The sequence below is a fragment of the Anabrus simplex genome, chromosome 1, assembly GCF_040414725.1.
Source record: "Anabrus simplex isolate iqAnaSimp1 chromosome 1, ASM4041472v1, whole genome shotgun sequence".
Classification (NCBI taxonomy): domain Eukaryota; kingdom Metazoa; phylum Arthropoda; class Insecta; order Orthoptera; family Tettigoniidae; genus Anabrus; species Anabrus simplex.
In genome coordinates, this window is record NC_090265.1 from 1,432,163,850 (window position 1) to 1,432,183,679 (window position 19,830).

General features: G+C 38.8%; 1 protein-coding gene across 1 annotated transcript in view; it reads left to right on the forward strand.

The window, feature by feature from the left end:
* Sf3b3 (splicing factor 3b subunit 3) overlaps positions 1-19,830 on the forward strand; it is a 258,058-nt gene that overhangs the window by 189,960 nt on the left and 48,268 nt on the right. The window contains exons 13-14 of the mRNA XM_067137901.2: positions 5,764-6,024; positions 9,485-9,679. Of these exons, the coding sequence (XP_066994002.1) occupies positions 5,764-6,024; positions 9,485-9,679 (456 nt within the window). The remainder of the gene's footprint in view (positions 1-5,763; positions 6,025-9,484; positions 9,680-19,830) is intronic.

Sequence of the window (19,830 nt, forward strand, 5' to 3'; positions counted from 1 at the left end):
TTTCATCTCCCCTCCTTTTTTTTGTGTATTTTCGGAAAACATACGTGTTTATTTTTTAAAGGACATTCCGTGTACCAAATTTATTGTCGGTAACATCTTCAGTTTTTGAGACATAAGTATTGTTATAAAAATTATTCCATCCCTTTTTCACTTATTACCCCCCTTAACCCATTCGCCTCACATTTAAATACCATAGGAGTTCACTAAGAAATCACATTTAAATACCGCTCTACGGCCGTCGTCATCACACTATTATTTAGAAAATCATACAAAACCAACCAGTAAATATTCCTTTCTGAAAATTTTCATGCATGATAACGAATTAATAAACTTACCAATGCCGCTATTTTAGTACGTCTGCTGGGTGTGGTACACCTCAAAACATTCTTCTGAGTGAAGAGCTACGCCACACTTTTTGCACTGCCAGCAACTTTCACTTCTTTTACCCCGGCTGTAGCACAAAACACACCTTCTTGTGACTTTTGATTTCTTCTCTGTAGGGGGAATACGCATAGGAAAGTGGGCCCATGATTTAGCTTGTAATCTGGTTGGGGTGGTGCTCGCTGAAGGTCGACCTCGAACCGAGTACTCCGGCAACTGAACAGTCTCGAGTAGCTGCTGCGCAATGCTAGTTCGGAAGTCCGTGTAGCTCGTCTTTCTGTTAGCAGCGATCTTGTGATACACAGTGAAGGAATTGAAAATACACATATCTAGGAGGTAAAAGAATATTTTTCTATATCCTTTCACCGTGCGTCGCATGACGGGGAACAGAGCTGTAACCTGATCCTGGAGGTCAACACCACCCATCCCCTTCTGGTATTCAAGGCCACACTTGGGCTTTATCACTTCTTCCCTCGGAGTTTGTCCTCTCTTTCGCCTGAGTTTGCCTGTCCCTGTCATGTCAGCTGATTTGTGTTTAGTGGTCAGAAAGCACATCCTCGTTATCTTTCCACTTAACACACAACATACTCTTGGCAGCCCACGTCTCGTACTCTCCACATTTTAGTTTCGTCTTACTGATATCGCGAGGCATGTCTTTTCGGTTCCGTTTAACAGTTCGAATTACATTCATCTGCTTGTCGTGTAGCCTTTTGAATAAATCTGGGGAAGAATACCAGTTATCTAAAAACAATGTATGTCCTCGGCCTAACAAGGGTTCACACATGTTGAGCGCAACGTTTGAACTTGCTGGCAGACTTGGATCCGTTACATCATCACCTACATAAATTTTGAAAGACAGACAGTAGCCAGAACTTGATTCACAAATTTTGTAAATTTTTATTCCAAACCTAGAACGTTTAGACCTATTAGACTGGACATATGAAAGGCGGTCTCTGAATTTCATTAGACTTTCATCTGGAGCAATGTCTTGTGAAGGTAAATATAATTCTGAAAATTGTGAGCAGAAATGTTGTATTATAGGCCTAATCTTTCTTAGTTTGTTACTGTCGACTTGTTCCATCGTCAACAAAATGTAAAAATCGTGAAATTATAATAAACTTTCCCCTGCTCATGGTTTCACGAAAGATAGGAGTGTTTATACACCTGTTTTTACTCCAGTGTAACTGTGTTCTTGACTTTCGCACTTGTGGCAATGTAGTATAACTAACGCAAAATATGCCCTAATTTCGTCGGGTGTAGTCTCAAACCATTTGTCATCTTGTTTCAACTTTTTTCTGTCAAGATTGCTCAACTGTTTTGCTGCATATGAATTTGTCTCGACAGATATTTTGTCAAACAAAGGGTTCATGTATTCACAAAAAACTGAGAGTTCAGATAGTGGCTGCGTATCAAACTTTTTCAATAAATTTTCACTAACCCCACTGTATTCACTAAACTTATGTACAACAGGTGGGAATATTTTGGTAATAACCTGGAAAGGCTAGGTCAAGCAGCAGGGAAACCTTTCTGGACAGTAATAAAGAATCTTAGGAAGGGAGCGAAAAAGGAAATGAACAGTGTTTTGAGTAATTCAGGTGAACTCGTAATAGATCCCAGGGAATCACTGGAGAGGTGGAGGGAATATTTTGAACATCTTCTCAATGTAAAAGGAAAATATCCTGGTGGTGTTGCAAACAGCCAAGCTCATGGGGAGGAGGAAAATGATGGTGAAATTATGCTTGAGGAAGTGGAAAGGATGGTAAATAAACTCCATTGTCATAAGGCAGCAGGAATAGATGAAATTAGACCTGAAATGGTGAAGTATAGTGGGAAGGCAGGGATGAAATGGCTTCATATAGTAAAATTAGCATGGAGTGTTAGTAAGGTACCTTCAGATTGGACAAAAGCAGTAATTGCACCTATCTATAAGCAAGGGAACTGGAAGGATTGCAGCAACTATCGAGGTATCTCATTGGTTAGTATACCAGGCAAAGTATTCACTGGCATCTTGGAAGGGAGGGTGCAAACAGTCGTTGAGAGGAAGTTGAATGAAAACCAGTGTGGTTCCTGACCACAGGGTGGCTGTCAGGATCAGATTTTCAGTATGCACCAGGTAATTAAAAAATGCTACGAGAGGAATAGGCATTTGTTTTATGTTTCGTAGATCTAGAGAAAGCATATGACAGGGTACCTAGGGAAAGGATGTTCCCTATACTGGGGGACTATGGAATTAAAGGTAGATTATTAAAATCAATCAAAGGCATTTGTTGACAATTCGGTGTCAGTGAGAATTGGTGGTGCAATGAGTTCTTGGCTCAGGATACTTACAGGAGTTAGAGAAAGCTGTAATCTTTCACCTCTGCTGTTTGTAGTTTACATGGATCATCTGCTGAAAGGTATAAAATGGCAGGGAGGGATTCAGTTGGGTGGAAATGTAGTAAGCAGTTTGTCCTATGCTGACGACTTGGTCTTAATGGCAGACTGTGCCGAAAGCCTGCAGTTTAATATCTTAGCTTGAAAATAGGTGCAGTGAGTATGGTATGAAAAGTAGCCTCTCGAAGATTAAATTGATATCAGTAGTTAAGAAACTCGAGAATTGAATGTCAGATTGGTGATACAAAGCTAGAACAGGTCCGTAATTTCAAGTATTTAGTTTGTTCTCCCACGATGATAATATAGTGAGATTGAATCAAGGTGTAGTAAAGCTAATGCAGTGAGCTCGCAGTTGCGATCAGCAGTATTCTGTAAGAAGGGAGTCAGCTCCCAGACGTAACTATCTTTACATCGGTCTGTTTTCAGACCAACTTTGCTTTACGGGAGTGAAAGCTGGGTGGACTCGGGATATCTTATTCATAAGTTAGATGTAACAGACATGAAAATAGCAAGAATGATTGCTGGTACAAACATGTGGGAACAATGGCAGGAGGGTACTCGGAATGAGGAGATAAAGGCTAATTTAGGAATGGACTCAATGGATGAAGCTGTACACATAAACAGAGTTCAGTGGTGGGGTCGTGAGGCAAATGGAGGAGGATATATTACCTAATAGAATAATGGACTCTACTATGGAGGGTAAGAGAAGTAGAGGGAGACCAAGGCGATGGTGGTTAGACTCGGTTTCTAACGATTTAAAAATAAGAGGTGTAGAACTAAATGAGTCCACAACACTAGTTGCAAATCGAGGATTGTGGCGACGTTTGTTAAATTCTCAGGGGCTTGCAGACTGAATGCTGAAAGGCTTTACAGTCTATAAGTATCTGGTTTCCTAAGATCTGAAATTATATAAGACAAAATCAATTGCCTTAAAACTAGTGCAAAAGCTTTTGACATAACTAAGAGTAAAAACACAATTGTATTGGTGGGTGTTAAAACATAAAATATCACGTACTGTAGATATCATATACAGGATATCATATTCCTATCAGTCAATCAATAAAAATTTTATACATAAAAATGATTTTATGTTGGTTGGAATTAAGAAGGTAATTAAGACTAGTCGCTAGTTGAATCTCATTATATAGCTTAGGCATGAGTCAGGTGAACAAATTGCATATAGTTGACTAATGGAGTAGTAACACATCAGAGGGTTGATCACGCCTGAAACTGCATATATGTGGAGGCAAATATCCAGTTCCTTTCAACATATGTTAAAGCCGAAAACAGGTGTCCTCAAATTTGTACTGGGAGTTCAGCAAGGTCACAGATGGAGAAAATAAGACGCAATGAGTGAATTGAAGTCTGAGAAATTGAAAGTGAAAAGATGTACTCAGTGCCTTGAAAATTAGTGTCAAAATTCTTTTTTGTCTAAGACCGCTTACCTCTATATTGGAGGTGGTCTGGTAATCGTCTGCACATTGCCAGGTGGAATGTGTTATTACGACCAGAAGGATGTTTAAAGGTTTATAATTGAAGATTTTTGTGAAATTATTGCGATTTATATCAGAATTAGCGAGCAACCTGGAGACTTGTTCAATTATCGTGCTATTTTTCTTAGGCATCATTCAAATTATTATTATTATTATTTTATATATATATAAATTCGCTGGTGCCATCAAGGACCACGTTAAGTCTTGTTGCATTTGACACTGAACTTGGCCTTCTTTAGAGCTCAAATTTCCCTCTATCTTTGTGAGTGGGCCTGCTTACGGTCCTCTGTCCAAGGGGCACCGTGTCTTCTCTTCGGTTGCTCGTCTCGGTGTAGCCCGTTCGTCAATATTTTCTTGCGGAAGAGATTTGTTAAAGGCGTCTTCAGCTGAGATATGTAGCATTTGCAGGTCTTCTTTGGTATTTCTAAACCAGGGAATTGTGGTTTTGGGGTTTGAATCAAAAAGGTGAAAGATTTCTTTAGTTAACTTTCTTCTGTCCATTCCTTTCAGATGACCGTAAAATTGTGCCCGTCTATTTCTGATTGTGTCTGTAATTTTCTCTATTTTGCTGTAGACTTCCTTGTTGGATCTCTTTTGATAGATTCCATTTCTGTACTTTGATCCCAAGATTCCTCTCACAATTTTGCGTTCTCTTTTCTCCAGTTTTTCAAGGAGTCCTTTGTTGGCATTTACAGACGGGGTTTCTGCTGCATATAGAACTACTGGCTTCAGAACTGTTTCGTAGTTACGTATCTTGGTGTTTTGGGAAAGGCATTTTTTGTTGTAGATTGTGCGGGATGTTTGGTAGGCTATTTCCAGTTTGCGTTCTCGCTCCTGAAGTGCTTCTTTATCTAGTCAATTTTTCATGACGATCTTACCCAGGTATTTGAATTTGTCTGCTCGGGTGATGTCCCCGTATTTTGTATGGAGTTTTGGTGGAGCCTCTGATGTTAGTCATTACTTCTGTTTTCTCAAATGATTATTATAATTATAATAATTATTATTATTTTATTATTATTATCATTAAGGTGTTGATCCAAGGTATGTTGGTATTTTATAATCTGTTCATTAAGCTGCTTTTATTTACATACTTAATAATGCGGAGGTCCTGATCAATTGTTGAGAGAGAAAATTGTGCGCGCTTAATCACTCGTAACAAGGGATGTGTTGGTGATAGGGCTCTCTCTGTAACTGAAGAATAGTACAGAGTTTAATTTAGGAATTTTCAAGGGATAGGAAAAAACTATTGTTATGAGGTTCTCGTGTTTTGCCATGCTCCGTATAGTGCATTTCTACTGTACTTTTAAATTTAGAACTTTGATGGGCATAATAGTCCAAATAAGGATGTACACACGTACATGGCTAGTGGTTTTCGTTTGAAATTTTTACCTTCAGAATGCTTCAATCTGTTCCCACTGGTGCTCATTGTACTGTCCTTTGCTTTACTACTTCAGTAGTTTGGTTTTTTAAATACCAAGAGAAGCTGTATTTAATAACTCTTAACCTTTCTCCTCAGGATTGTTTATCTCCGCTGAGTATGCAAGCCTTACCTGCAGCTGCGGAGTCATTGTGCATTGTGGAGATGGGTGCTGGAGATAGTCAGGAGGGCGAACCTGGGAGTCAGGGATCACTGTATCTCAACATTGGACTTCAGAATGGTGTGTTGTTGCGCACTGTCTTGGACCAGGTCACAGGAGATTTGTCGGATACACGTACACGTTACCTGGGATCTCGTCCTGTCAAGTTATTTCGAATTCGAATGCAGGGTAGTGAAGCTGTAAGTATATTGTTGCCTTTATTCTGATCTCTATTACAAATCTTGTCAGATTACCTGGGGATTAAATAACATCCATTAAAAGTGTAGTGTTTTACTTGAAAATCTCTCATCTTCAGTTACATATTAATCTTCCTTTATATTTGTGTGTCTAGCCTCCAGACCAGTTTCTTGGTCAGGGTTGGGGATTTGGTGAAATGCAATAATTGGCTTTGTCTATGGCTGAATCCCCTTCCTGACACCAGCCTCGATTGAGGTGTGCCTCGAATGATAGTGAATGAAATAGGGTAAGGTGGTGGAAAGAAACTGCCCTGGCATAGCCTGCAAAAGTAAATAGGAAACTACAGAAAACCATTCTCAAGACTGCAAGGGGTGGGGATGTAAACCCACTTGTTTTCCCGAATGAAGACTGTTGTCTCCATACCTGTAGCATGTTAACACTCTCAAACATACTGCTCATTAAAATTAATCTTCCTTTGTAAAATTTGTGTTCTGTACAGTTTTTTCTTTCTAGACTTCTTCCACAACTGCAGGGCATTTTTTTTTTTTTACAGCCTGTATTTTTATGTCAAAGAATGTTGTCAAGTGTGTTCATAAACATAAAACACATTGGGTTCCCTTTTCTGCCTTATTCTTCTCCAAGATATTGTCAAATTTCCTTCCTTTAAATCCATCACTTTCAAAATTCAATCATCTGACATAATGTCTCCTTCAGCCAGCCTAAAATGAAAAGTTTATGTGAAGATTCAAAGTTAGTCTGTTACCTTGCTTGTTGTAGTCTGTTGTAACAAAAATAATTAGAAAAAAAATTGTTACAATGCCTTTGTAATAAGTATCACATTTTCAATCAGTTGCTTAATGATTATACTTTCTATCTCATTGGCGGTGGCTGGAACTCTTATCTGAGTACTCGTTTCTCCTGCGATTCATCCTATCCTTGAATTAAGGGGTGCATAAACCTATGATAGCTAAAGAGACCAATCCTGGCATGAAATATACAACCACATTGGTTGTCTTGTACCATATAGATAGTGGAGGTTGTGGTTGTGCCTGGTGTTTTTTATGCTTCATGACATTTTTCAGTTTCTTGTCTACGACAATGCCAATGTCGGTACTTGTGTGCCGGTAAGTGCAGTCTTCCGCTACAAGTACAGTGGAACCTCGATTTTCCGTTTTTCGAGGGAGCACGGAAAAGAATGTACAGCACGGGAAAACGGAAAATCCGGGAACGAATGAACTATCAACAATTTGGCTAAACATCACAAAAATGAAATATGTATACTTATAATCTTACAAACGCCCCTAAACCAAACCAAACCAAACCAAATCAGTCCCAATGGGCCTTCCGTCTACCAAGTGACCGCCCTCGGTCCGAAGGCCTGCAGATACAAGATGACCCATGGTCAGTGTGATGAATCCTCTCGGCCGTTATTCCTGGCCCTCTAGACCGGAGTCGCCATATCGCCATTAAATAGCTCCTCAATTAAAGGTAATCGTAGAATGACTGAACCTGGAACTAGCTCTCATATCCAGGTAAAAACTCCTGACCTAGCCCGTAATCAAACTTGGGCCCTCCGGGTGAGAGGCAGGCAAGTTAGACCGTGTGGCTGGCTTCAAATGTTAATTACCGGTACGCGACTTTAAAATCTGGAAACTTAACATTCTGTTTTACCAGGGAATCTTTGTCAGTTTCCTCTGAAAACTTTGCCATATTCCTGTGAAAACTTCTTTCAGCTCAGCAACTTTGATCAGCCAAACTACTCAAAAAATCTAATACCCGTAACGCCGAGCCATACAACAATTGACCACAAGTAGTTCTTCATTCTCCAATCTAATAAATTAAACGCATTCGATACAAAGCGTCAAAAATGATGGCAATTTTTTTTTAAATCTTCCATTGTAATTTGATCACCGGTACACTGTTCCTAGTCAGTTGATGGAAATCTTGTAACGCGTATAGTAGGCCTAGGCTACATCGACTTTTAACGGTTATGTTGAACGCGAGAATATGGTTTCGAAAGTAACAATCCTCAAGTTCTCGAATGCATTATATTTAGTTGTGGCCGTCGCTAATCACAATCAAATTGGAAGGAGAAAAACATATCATTAACACTTCCGAAATTACTATTATTCGCGACCTTGAACTCGGCTGGAAAGCTCGCGCTCTGTACGTTCCGGAACACTCGTTCTATTATGACGCGGAGCGGATAAATTTCGAGTTGAAATTACTCTGTAGCCTACTATTGTTTTAAAATGTAAAGGCAGTTTCAAATTAAAAGTCTGAATTTCGGTAATGGGACCGACCTTGTACTTCGAATTATGAGTTGTCCGTATTTCGAATTAAACAATTGAAATAACATGCAAAACTGTATCTCATGTTTCCGGGAACGAGAGCTTCTTCGAATTAGGCAGGATTTTGAATTAATGGATTTCGAATTTTCGAGGTTCTACTGTATTCTGAAGTTTAGCCAAATTGTTTTTTCATGTGGTCCCTCCGAAAAACTGAGAGTCGAGGTTCCTCTGTAAAATACACAACGGTAATTAAACATGAGAAGTTTGCAATCAGGCCTCATCACTGTCGTCCTAATACTGCGGCTGTGAGCTTGCATCCGGGAGATAGTAGGTTCTAGTCCCACCATCGGCAGCTCTGAAGATGGTTTTCTGTGGTTTCCCATTTTCACACCAGGCAAATGCTCGGGCTGTACCTTCATTAAGGCCACGCCCACTTTCTTCCAACTCCTAGGCCTTTCCTATCCCATCGTCGTCATAAGACCTATCCGTGTCGGCGCGATGTAAAGCCCCTAGCAAAAAAACAAATTCTAATACTACTTTTGCTTTGTTTAGTAAACACAGTTAATATGAATGGAAGAAACATGCAATTTTTTTAGTTGTTAGGAATTAGTCGTTTCAATTTTGACCGAGCTGTATGTTTACTCTGTAAATACTTATGCAAATGTGCACACCGCAAGATCCACAGTATTTACCTTCTTGGTGTGGGTTCGAGCATAACTGATATCTTGTCCCTTGTCAGTTTTTTTAATTGACGGAGTAGCACAGTGTCGGTTAAAAATGCAAACTTTGTGATGTACGGACACCCTATGTTGGTGGTTTAAACCAATATTTTGTGTGAACACAGTGGGAATGTGGTCCATTAAAGTAATTTCACTTCCATGGGTGTATGACCACCGGTGAGCAATTCCTAAATGATGGTAATACAAAGAAAAATATTTAAATCAAAATGCCGTGAAGCAAAAATCTAGGAGAGGACTAAAATGCAATTTTTGCATGTTTATCCTAAACAGCAACCCACTGCAGTTTTCATGCTTGGTATGATGTTATTAAACATGTTAGACTACTGATTAGTCATGATTACAAACATGAACTGACCTTGTTATATTTGGAATTTACCTGTTGTGTTCATTTGTTTTGTATTGTGTGGTCAGTCAGTAGTACTTTGTTGCAGGTTTTGGCAATGTCAAGTCGTTCGTGGCTCAGTTATTACTATCAAAATAGATTCCACCTGACACCATTATCGTATGAGTCGCTTGAATATGCATCTGGCTTTTCATCTGAACAGTGTCCAGAGGGTATTGTTGCCATTTCTACAAATACATTAAGGATCCTGGCACTAGAGAAATTGGGAGCTGTTTTTAATCAGGTAAGGAATACCTTTGTTTGTTCAAATTTTCAATATTTTGTGTGTGTGTGTGTGTGTGTGGGGGGGGGGGGGGGGTAATTCTGGATGATTTTTGATTATACATGAGGAGAGATGCCAACTATTACGATTCAGTTTTAATAATTGAGAATTTTCCATCGTAATTATGCCTTTGAGTGACATCACTAATTACAAGCGGGCAGCACAAAAACCTAAAATTAATTATGCACGCAGTACAGTCCCAGTCCTCCCCCACAAACCAATCACAACTGTAAGGAACAACTTTATAGGAGGGGGTGGGGGGGAGGAAACGAAACGGAGATACATTACCACACCTGCCATCCATTCCGATCTACCCAGAAACTTTCCGGTTTTTAATTACTCTTCCGATTTTGATTTATTTTTGACCAATAACACCTCTAGTACGGCCATTACTTTTTCCCCTAGGATAAAAGATTAATTCCTATGCTATTGCGTAATTAACAAAGCCTCATTTTCCAGCGTATTTATTTGATGCTTTATTTTGTGAGCGTTTCGTCGATCACCTTCGTGTATTGTGTTTTCCGCTCAGCACAGCAGCGTCTGCACTTTATAGAGTTGGAGATTCAGGGCAGCAGTCGTCCTGCAAGCAAGAGAGGCTACTGCATGCTAGCAACTCAGTTAATCGGGACGAAAGAATGGGTTTGTTATTGTGTTTTCACACTGTTAACACCGTTTCTGTGTGTAGTTTCATCCGAGTTGTACGCTACTTTTTTTTCTTGCATTTCTATGCTTTCCTTTCTGTCGGTCATAAGTTGATAATGTATGGGACATATTGATTTGTTTTGTATGAGGTAGTTTTGCGTATTTAAGTGCATAATTTCAATGAGTTGAATGTTTTTTAGAGGTTTGTTTTTGTGATAGTTCCTGGCATTTTCTTCTTGTTATGGCCAAAAAATATAACAGTATTCAGAGATACCTATAAATTTCCGTTCATGTTGCCTTGTAATAATGGAAACTACTATATTTTCTTGCGTACTTAACACCCTTGTGTAATTTGCGTATACCAAAATTTGGGGTCCAAAGTGGAGAAAAAGTATTGTTCACATATTTGATGCAACCACAACTTTGGACATCCATCAAGCAACTCTGGATGCTCTTCGAAGTAAAGCTGTCGACTACTCAAGTAGCTGGCTTCTTATTGCAAAAGCGGGCATTCCAAATAAAGGGGAACGTGGTGTTATTAGCCGGCAGGAAATCCCACTGCACTGGTTTTAAGTGTTTTGGGTACGGCCATTCTGTTATCTCAAAATCGTTTGTATAGGAGTAATACTGCATCGTACAAACTGGCGGTGATCAGTTACGCCAAAACATACCGGGAATAGAGCAGCGGGCAGCAAGTATTCAGTGTCCAAATGAAATGCACGTTACTGCAGTAACAGGAGTGCACTTGAAGCGTTCAGCAAGTCTCGCAAAGCATTTCGCGTACCAAAAAGTGGCAAGTTTCTGCAAGTAGAGGAGGATCTGCTTAAATATATGATTTTGTTACGCAACGTTGGATAAGCCGTTTCTCACGAAATGCTATATTTTAAGGAATGAGAAATGGCCGCTGCACATGGAATCAGTGTCTCTGATTTGAAGGTTAGCGGAGGCTTGATCATTTTTATGAAGAGGTATTGGTATTATGAGAAATAAGACTTTCTTTTTGACGAACAACATTATGCTGAAAAATGACTAATTTCAACCATTTTCTACGTTTTGTGATTCAGAAATGTGAAGTGAAAGAATATTTGATCTCCTTTACAGGAACCGCAGTACAGGCGCCAATCGGTTTCAATATGCCACAAAGTCGAACAATCTATAAGAAAGGAACATAGTACATCGTATGCTCTATCAGAAGCAAAAAAAAAAAAAAAAAAAAAAAAACAAGGATGTACTGCAATGCTTGCTGTAACAGCTGATGGCAGAAAGCACCTTGCATTGTTCTGAAACTAAAAGCAATGCCTAAAGCAAAATTTCCGCAAGTGATTCACATTTATATTCAAGAAAAAGGGTGGATGGACACGTCACTCGAACAAGATTGGATACAAACAGTTTTGGGTAATGTAGCAGGGTCCCTCCGTTGATGCCCGGCCCTTCTCGTGTTGGACGTTTTTTTTCTTTTTTTCTGGTATGTCATTGTTATGACATCACATGAATTGTACTTTTATTAGTTTATTTTCACTTCAGGTCGTATTGTCATCCCGTAATGGGAAGAAAATTTTCCAGTTTTGGTACTTCAAATCTACGTGTAGGCCTATAACTTACTTGATGAACCCTATTTGGCGTTCCAGAAAACATCTTCACGCTGGAATTTTACGCCAAATGACGATAACCACAAATGAGCTGAACCAGTTGTTTTTATATTATATTTGATGTATCTTTTAAATGTAAATGAGTTGTTAATAATCTTTAACTATTCGAATTCCTTGAATAATTTATGCATCCAAAGTTTTTGCCTGTATTTTTTTTGGTCAAAGTGCGTTTATTACACGAAAAACATGGTATTATGCATTTTATTCCGTGTGTTGGTGTGGCAAATATTATTCGTATGTGCCATAAATGAGAATGATTAGGTACATTTTCTTGTAACCATTTTTATGTTTCTTTAGTTTAAGATTTTAAATTTAATGGTCAATTCACATTGTAACTCTCGATATGTATGCCTTTTATCCTGACCTTTTTTTCACTTAGACCATGGTGGAGTATGTGTGATGAAATCCTAAAATTAAAATAATCTTCCTATTTTTGGTTTCTAAAAGTTGGCAGGTATATATTACTTTCATGAACCAGCAAGAACTCGGCATGAGTAAAAGGTCCATAACCAACCTAAAAAGAATGCCAAAATGTGGAGTGTGCATTTCAAACGATTGTCGAAAATCGAAACACGGATTAACTTAAAACCCACTAATTCCAAGAAAAAGAATCAATGAAACACGTACTGAGAATAAAACTACGAAAAAATAAAATGAAGAAAATTGTAGTGTGTCCAAAATATGAAAATGAACCTTGTAAATAATACAAACCACAGCTGCACGAAATATACACAGGGTACCCTAATAAATCACATTACTATGAAAACCTAAGTTATCAACACCAGTTACAGTTTACTAAGTTACTCATTTATATCGTGATAATTTACGTATTGTACTAGGCGATTAAGTTCATAATGACAGTCGGATTTGCTTACATCGAATACGTGGATAAAGTCAGGAATTTTTAATAACACCACTTCTTCCTGATAAGTTTCTGCTTCTGCAGGTCGTTCAATAACACCACCACTAATCCTTTGAAATTAAATCCCACAGTGCTCGTTATCGAAGTAGAAGCTGAGCATTGATAAGTGTCCCATGAATATAAATTTACTGATGCTACAGAAGACACCATTTACAAGGTCCCATGAAGATTTGTCACCTGAATTTGTAATAACACGGATTTCGAAGTACGACTAGATGCAGAAGCCAAATAGAATCGTAGTAGAAGTATCACTGTGCGTACGTTGTCGAAGTTGGGCGTAGATGTACTACTTATGTGCAGCTCTAAACAAAGACGATGAAAATGTTCAACCACAATCCATTATCATTTCCCGAGACTGGAAGTCGCATCTTCATGCGGGTGGACATGTTGCTTCAGTCCAGAACCATTGTCAGGCGCTTAGTAGCGAGCCAAGTTTCTCAGTTATTTGTCGTATGAGGTGTGTGTAGTTCATATCTGGATATGAACATTTGAACATAGATTCAGGGTAGGCCATGGAATAAGAAATAAGTTTATAACCCTCTATTGCCTTAATTTTGATTTCAATGACAAAAACATATTTTTTGGATTATTTTGTCACTATAAAGGTTGTATTTGACAATAACAGTTTTTATAATTTTACCACATTTATGGGACATTCACTTAAAGGTAACTAAAACGTTACAAAGGCAACTGAGGCATCTGCAATAATCCTAGCTTATATATCGAAGTAAAAATCAATGTATCTCTAATAGTGTGCTGGAGTCTATGGATTCCATACAGTTCAATTACACAATTCTAGAAATGAGTACTGGAACCTGGGAAATACTCAATCCATTTATACAAGAACAAAATCTATTTACAATATTTCTTTGTGCATACCCATTCACAAATCTAATTTGGGGATACTAGGAGAACCACTGATCTTTTTCTTCACAAAATACCCTCATAAGGAATGGAACTGAATGAAGCAGTTTTTCCGGCACACAAGAATACGTGACATTTGTCACACATGAAAACAGGACTTTACATCTTCCCTTAGTCGGAGAATTGACAGGCCAGTGCCCTGTACCATCTGTTCTGACACTTTTCTGGTGAATTGGTTTTGCTGCATGTCCTGCCTCCTTTTTCTTTTGAAATTCAGCATCAGTGCTGCTGCTAGGTTGTCCATGTTTTCGGAAAACCTCTTTCCCATCCTTGCACAAATATTCTTTAGTGTACACACTGAATTCAAGAGAACATCCATTTCTCTTGGGAACACCAAAAATGGCACTATCTCTTCTGTTCAATAGCCATATGGACATGTTGTAAAGTATGACAATGGATGTGCAAGGCACATCTTTTTCTCTTGTTGTCTTGTCCCAACACTCGACTCTGCCTAGGGGTTCAGCTGAAGCAAACCTTGACACAAGGAGCACTGCTCTGTTGTCATACAATTTCACTTCATTTATACTCACACCATGTATTGATCTGTATGACCATTTTTCATTGTTCTGTCTGACTTCAACTGGCAACCCTGTAATCTGTTTGCCCTGATGATTCCCAAGCAAAAAATCCTCTTTCTGGTCAAATGCATGAACAGTTCCAAGGAGGTAAAGCAATTGTCGAAATATAACAAAAAGTTAATTTGAATAGGTATGATATCTACAAGACGTAACACACTATTTGAACTTGCCCCTAAATCCTGCACTCCAGGTAGTGGCTCAATCTTCCCTGAATAAATTTCAAAATTGTATACAAAGCCTGTCACATCACTGAGCACAAAAATTTTGTAAGCCCATCGATGAGGTTTCTTTGGCATGTATTGTTTTAATTTCAAAGTACTGTGCCTTTGAATGGAACTATTTTTGCATTTTTGGCAAGGTTGTTGAACTTCAGTAATAATGAATCAATTACTGGGAGTACTTTGAAGAAATTGTGACTGCTTTACTGTGATCAGAGAAATGGATATTACGTTTTATTTCCTCCCAGCGATCTCTGTTCATAGTTTCTGAAACCATTTTTGACCAGTAAAAGCGTGACCTTGGAAGCTTTAAAACGGACATAAAAATAACTGTACCAAGGAATTGTTAAAGTTTGCTAGATGTCAACGTCAGTGGCTTATTGGGATCATTTTGCACAGAGTATAATTTTGACTGATTGACTATGTGTTCAAGTAAATTACTATCAAAGAATGACGGAGTGTTAAAGTATATTGCTATCAAAGAAATGTCTAAAATAGTTTATGGGTTCCGTAATAGATTTGGAGTGGTATTCGGTTCCTAGTCATATACAGTAAAACCTCGTTAATTCAATGTCGTTGGGACTCAAAAATTGGACTTCGAATTACGTGATTTCGAATTAACCGCCAATTCGCAATTGAGAAGTACCAACACTTGCCGCATTACAAAATATTCTGAGGCCCGTTACTGCATGCAGTTAACCTTGATTCACAGTTTATACCTTTCGAATGCCATGAAAAAAGAATTATTTCCGAAACTTACCCAACGGGGTGCATTTACAATGTTCAAATAATGCACTTGGATAAATCACTGACAAACATAACCTCACACAACGAAAGAAAAAATCTCATAATTCAGACGAGGATAAATTATACCGGTTCCTCTGTGCAAATGCATAATTTTTTGGATTTCTGTACTGTTTGCATTTTTAGATGCTTTGTACTGGCTTGGAAAGCGCCCGAAGCCCTTAAAACATTGTAGCTTATCGAACTTTCCTATCACGAGGGGATAAAGTATCTCTCGTCCATTTGCATTGCAACGCACTATGACCCCCATCCCTCACCCTTGTACGATATCCCGGCTGGCAATTTCTCCTTTAAAACCATAAGACCGTTTGGGCTCGCATTAAATAAAGCAATGCAGTTTCACTGGCAATGACAATGTTGTTCGGTGCCTGCGAATTTATTATGAGCCACGTTTTTTAGTCAATTGTCGGAATCACCAATGTTCGCGGATTCTGTTTTACCGCACACTGCCTGTTGAGTGATATTACGCAGTTCCTAAAAAATTTGAATACAAAAGAATTCAGATTTCATTCAACTTCACAATCATGAAGTGCACTGTAGACCCACCGGAGTGCAAGTGCGGAAAGCTACCCCTCCACGTTCTGGAACACGCGTTCTATTATGACGCGGAGCAGATAAATTTAGAGTTGAAATTACTCTGTAGCCTACTATTGTTTTAGAATGTAAAGGCAGTTTCAAATTAAAAGTCTGAATTTCAGTAATGGGACCGACATTGTACTTCGAATTATGAATTATCCGTATTTCGAATTAAACAATTGAAATAACATGCAGAACTGTATCTAATGTTTCCGGGAACGAGAGCTTCTTCGAACTAGGCGGGATTTTGAATTAACCGATTTCGAATTATCGAGGTTCTACTGTAGTAACATTTGTAGCAGCATTATTCTCAGTTTGACTCCAGGTAGCTCTGGTCTTGTTGGATATGCAAAGCAGGTTGACTGGAAACAACATATTCCTGCTCCCCGTCGTTATTTTCCTGCTCATTGTCAGAAACTGGACAGAAGGAAATGAACTTTTAGAAACTCTTCAATTTACTGGTGTAGTATAAGAATTTAATATCTGAGAAGTGGTATAGTATAAATTACTCGCCTGTATGACTTGCAGAAATAGTATCCTGCTCAGGAATATATTCCTCATCAAAATCCCCTAATAACTCATCACTTTCTCCCCTAGGTGGTTTAGCAAATAGTTTGGATTGCTGCTTTTTTCTCCCGTAAAACACTGATGGTTGCATTCTGTAACTGATCGATGTTCGTTGTCATTAGTGCCAGATGTTACAAACACAACACATTAAATAAAGACCATTATTTCAAGAAAAACCACTTGTAGTCATCAATAAATCTTTGCTATTTATATTTGCATTGATCAGCTAACACTAACAATATAACATTGGTTATACCGTACCTGTAAAGCCAGTAATTATACACGAACAAAAAAACCCACACACACGAGAACAAATGACAGCTTAACCTTACAGCTAGGTCTTGGTAGTTTCTATGTGGCGAACAGATGACAGCACCGCACGGAACGAGCTCCACGGCAGGGTTTGAAGCGTGTCGAAAACATTGAGACCGACACATGAAATATTTCACATATATAGGGAGCATTCTTCTGAAGCGTAACGTATTCGTTGATCGCGGCAATATAGGGATAACTGACACACATGTCCGTATTCCTGAAGAGTAGGGTTCAAAACATGGAAATATCCCTCTAATTCAAATCTGAGTCAATAAGGAGAAGGATCGATCGCATTCAACGTAAACTTTGCAGTAGTGCGTGAATGTATGAAAACTATTGCACTCAAATTTGCTGAGAGTAATTGATGAAAGGGTTCTCATTGTAACCAACGGATATTGCACAGATAAATCTAGGAATTTCTGGAGGCCATAATATTGTCATTACCACAGGGTTCTTTTCTCTACTACAGCATTCAGTCAGATACGCGAGCCTGATGTCTCACTTCAACGTTAAGCGTCCCTGCTCTAAATTCCTCTCCCGTCTTTAATAATCCTTGCAAGTTTTTCTTTTTCATACGTTATTAATGTCTCATAAACGGAGATAAATGATTTTAGTATTTTAACATTTCCTTATGCTAAGTGTGTTTTGCCCTAATGTGATATCTGTTACATTGAATATAAAATTACATTGCTTTTGCAGAATAATATGCAGCGACTTGAAATTTCTTCTGTTAAAGGTGGATTTATGCTAAATAGAGTTTTGCAAAATTGGGTTTATCCTGCACAAAGAATGCATGTAGTTCTACTTAATGTTTGTCTCAGAAATTAGGGCGTTCCTCATGAGCACGTTTGCCCGCTTAACACACAAGTTCTAAGTCCTGATTTTCATTGTATTAAGTCTATATGAAAATTCCTTGCTTATCGCATTGAAAATTTTTGCTATATGATTTTTCACGAGAGTTTAATCCTGATGTAAACAAATAGGCGGAGCACCTTGGCTTTACACGTGGACACAGACGTAGTTGATTGGAGAAGCAACCGTCGCACTCACTGGACTGTATGCGAGCTCGAAGAAAATTAGTACGTCACATTAATTTAATTTTATCTTAGTTTATTACATTTAGATAGTCTGAAAGAGTACGTAATCAAATTAAAATATGGTTGTCATATATACCGGTGTGTATCTATATGTTTTTTTAATAAAACAGTGATTAAATAACGAGATTTGAAGGCAGAAGGCGTGGTGTAATGCAGGAAGTTTTCTCATAGTGAGGGAAAGTCCCAAGCTGTACAGCGTGGAGATAAGGTGTTGCATCTTGCAGCAGCTGTCAGTGTCAGTATTCATAGTGAGAGAAATGGAGCAAGAGGTAGGACCATCGCGTGTAGTGAAGCACAAAAGAGGAAAACCGATCAGAAGTGACCATAGGCAGTGCGTTGTGAATGTTTTTAATAAAATAAGTGACCAGAATCCAGGTTTAGCCGTAAAAGAGGTAGAGAAACTAAGTGCAGAGTTGTGTGGTGTGTCGGCTAGTTCGGTTCATAACATGCGGACAGAGTTTAGAAAGACAGGGAAATTAACAACGCCGGGAAAGGAACGTAAACGACCTCAAAGAGTCGAGAAGTACGACGATATCGTCAAAAGTGGTATTAGAAGGAAAATTCATGAATTCTTTTTTCGGAATGAACCACCTACTTTACGCAAAGTATTAGACAGTGTGAATAAAGATAAAACTTTACCCACCTTCAGTTTAACTACATTGTACAGACTTTTAAAGGACATAGGGTTCCAGTTTGTTAAAAGAGAACGTAAACCTGTGTTAATGGATAGGGAGGATATTGTATTGTGGAGACGGAAGTATTTGCGTGAAATTAGGAGATATCGTGCAGAAGGTCGCAAAATTTATTACTTGGATGAAACGTGGCTTAACGAAGGACACGTAACTTCGAAAGTATGGGTTGATTCCACTGTTAAATCCAAGAAACAGGCCTTTGTTTCTGGACTTTCAACTGGCCTGAAGCAGCCGACTGGGAAAGGCAAAAGGCTTATCATTGTTCATGTAGGTAGTGACTCTGGTTTTGTGGAAGGTGGAGCTCTCGTGTTTGAATCTAAAACGACACGAGAGTATCATGAAGAAATGACAGGTGACGTTTTTTTATCGTGGTTTTCGTCTATCCTACTGAAACTCGAACCCGGCAGCGTGATTGTAATGGACAATGCATCTTACCATTCTGTTAAAGTGGAACGAATCCCTACAATGGCAATGCGGAAAGACCAGATCATTGCCTGGCTCGACAGTCACCAAGTAGAATACAAGGCTGATATGGTCAAAGCAGAACTCATTGAACGGGTGAGGTCAGTGTGAGACCAGTATGACAAATATATTTGCGACGAAAGAGCACAGAAAGCGGGCCACTGCGTGCTACGACTTCCACCCTACCATTGCACTCTGAATCCCATTGAACAGATATGGAGTCAAGTGAAGGGTTACGTTGCGAGAAACAACACGACCTTCAAGCTACAAGACGTACGAGCTCTACTTGGCACAGCCCTTGAAAATGTGAAAGCAGATAACTGGAAGGACTGCATTAGAAATGCAACGAAAGAAGAAGACCAGATGTGGGAGCTAGATGGCCTAACAGATGAAATTGTCGAGAGATTTATCATCACTGATAGCGGCCAGAGTAGTAGCGACTCATCAGCCAGTGACAGTAATGAGAATGGAGGAGATACATCGTTTGATATGGAAGGAATTGAGCCCCTGCAGGACGACTAAGCAAGGTAAGCATATACAGTATGCATGGACTTCTTACTTTGTTAAGACCGCAACTGCCTGTGTATCTTGTCTTTTTGAGTTGTTTCTTTTCGATAGATGTTACAGAATTATCAACAGTTCCGTCTGACATGTCCAATCATGCTA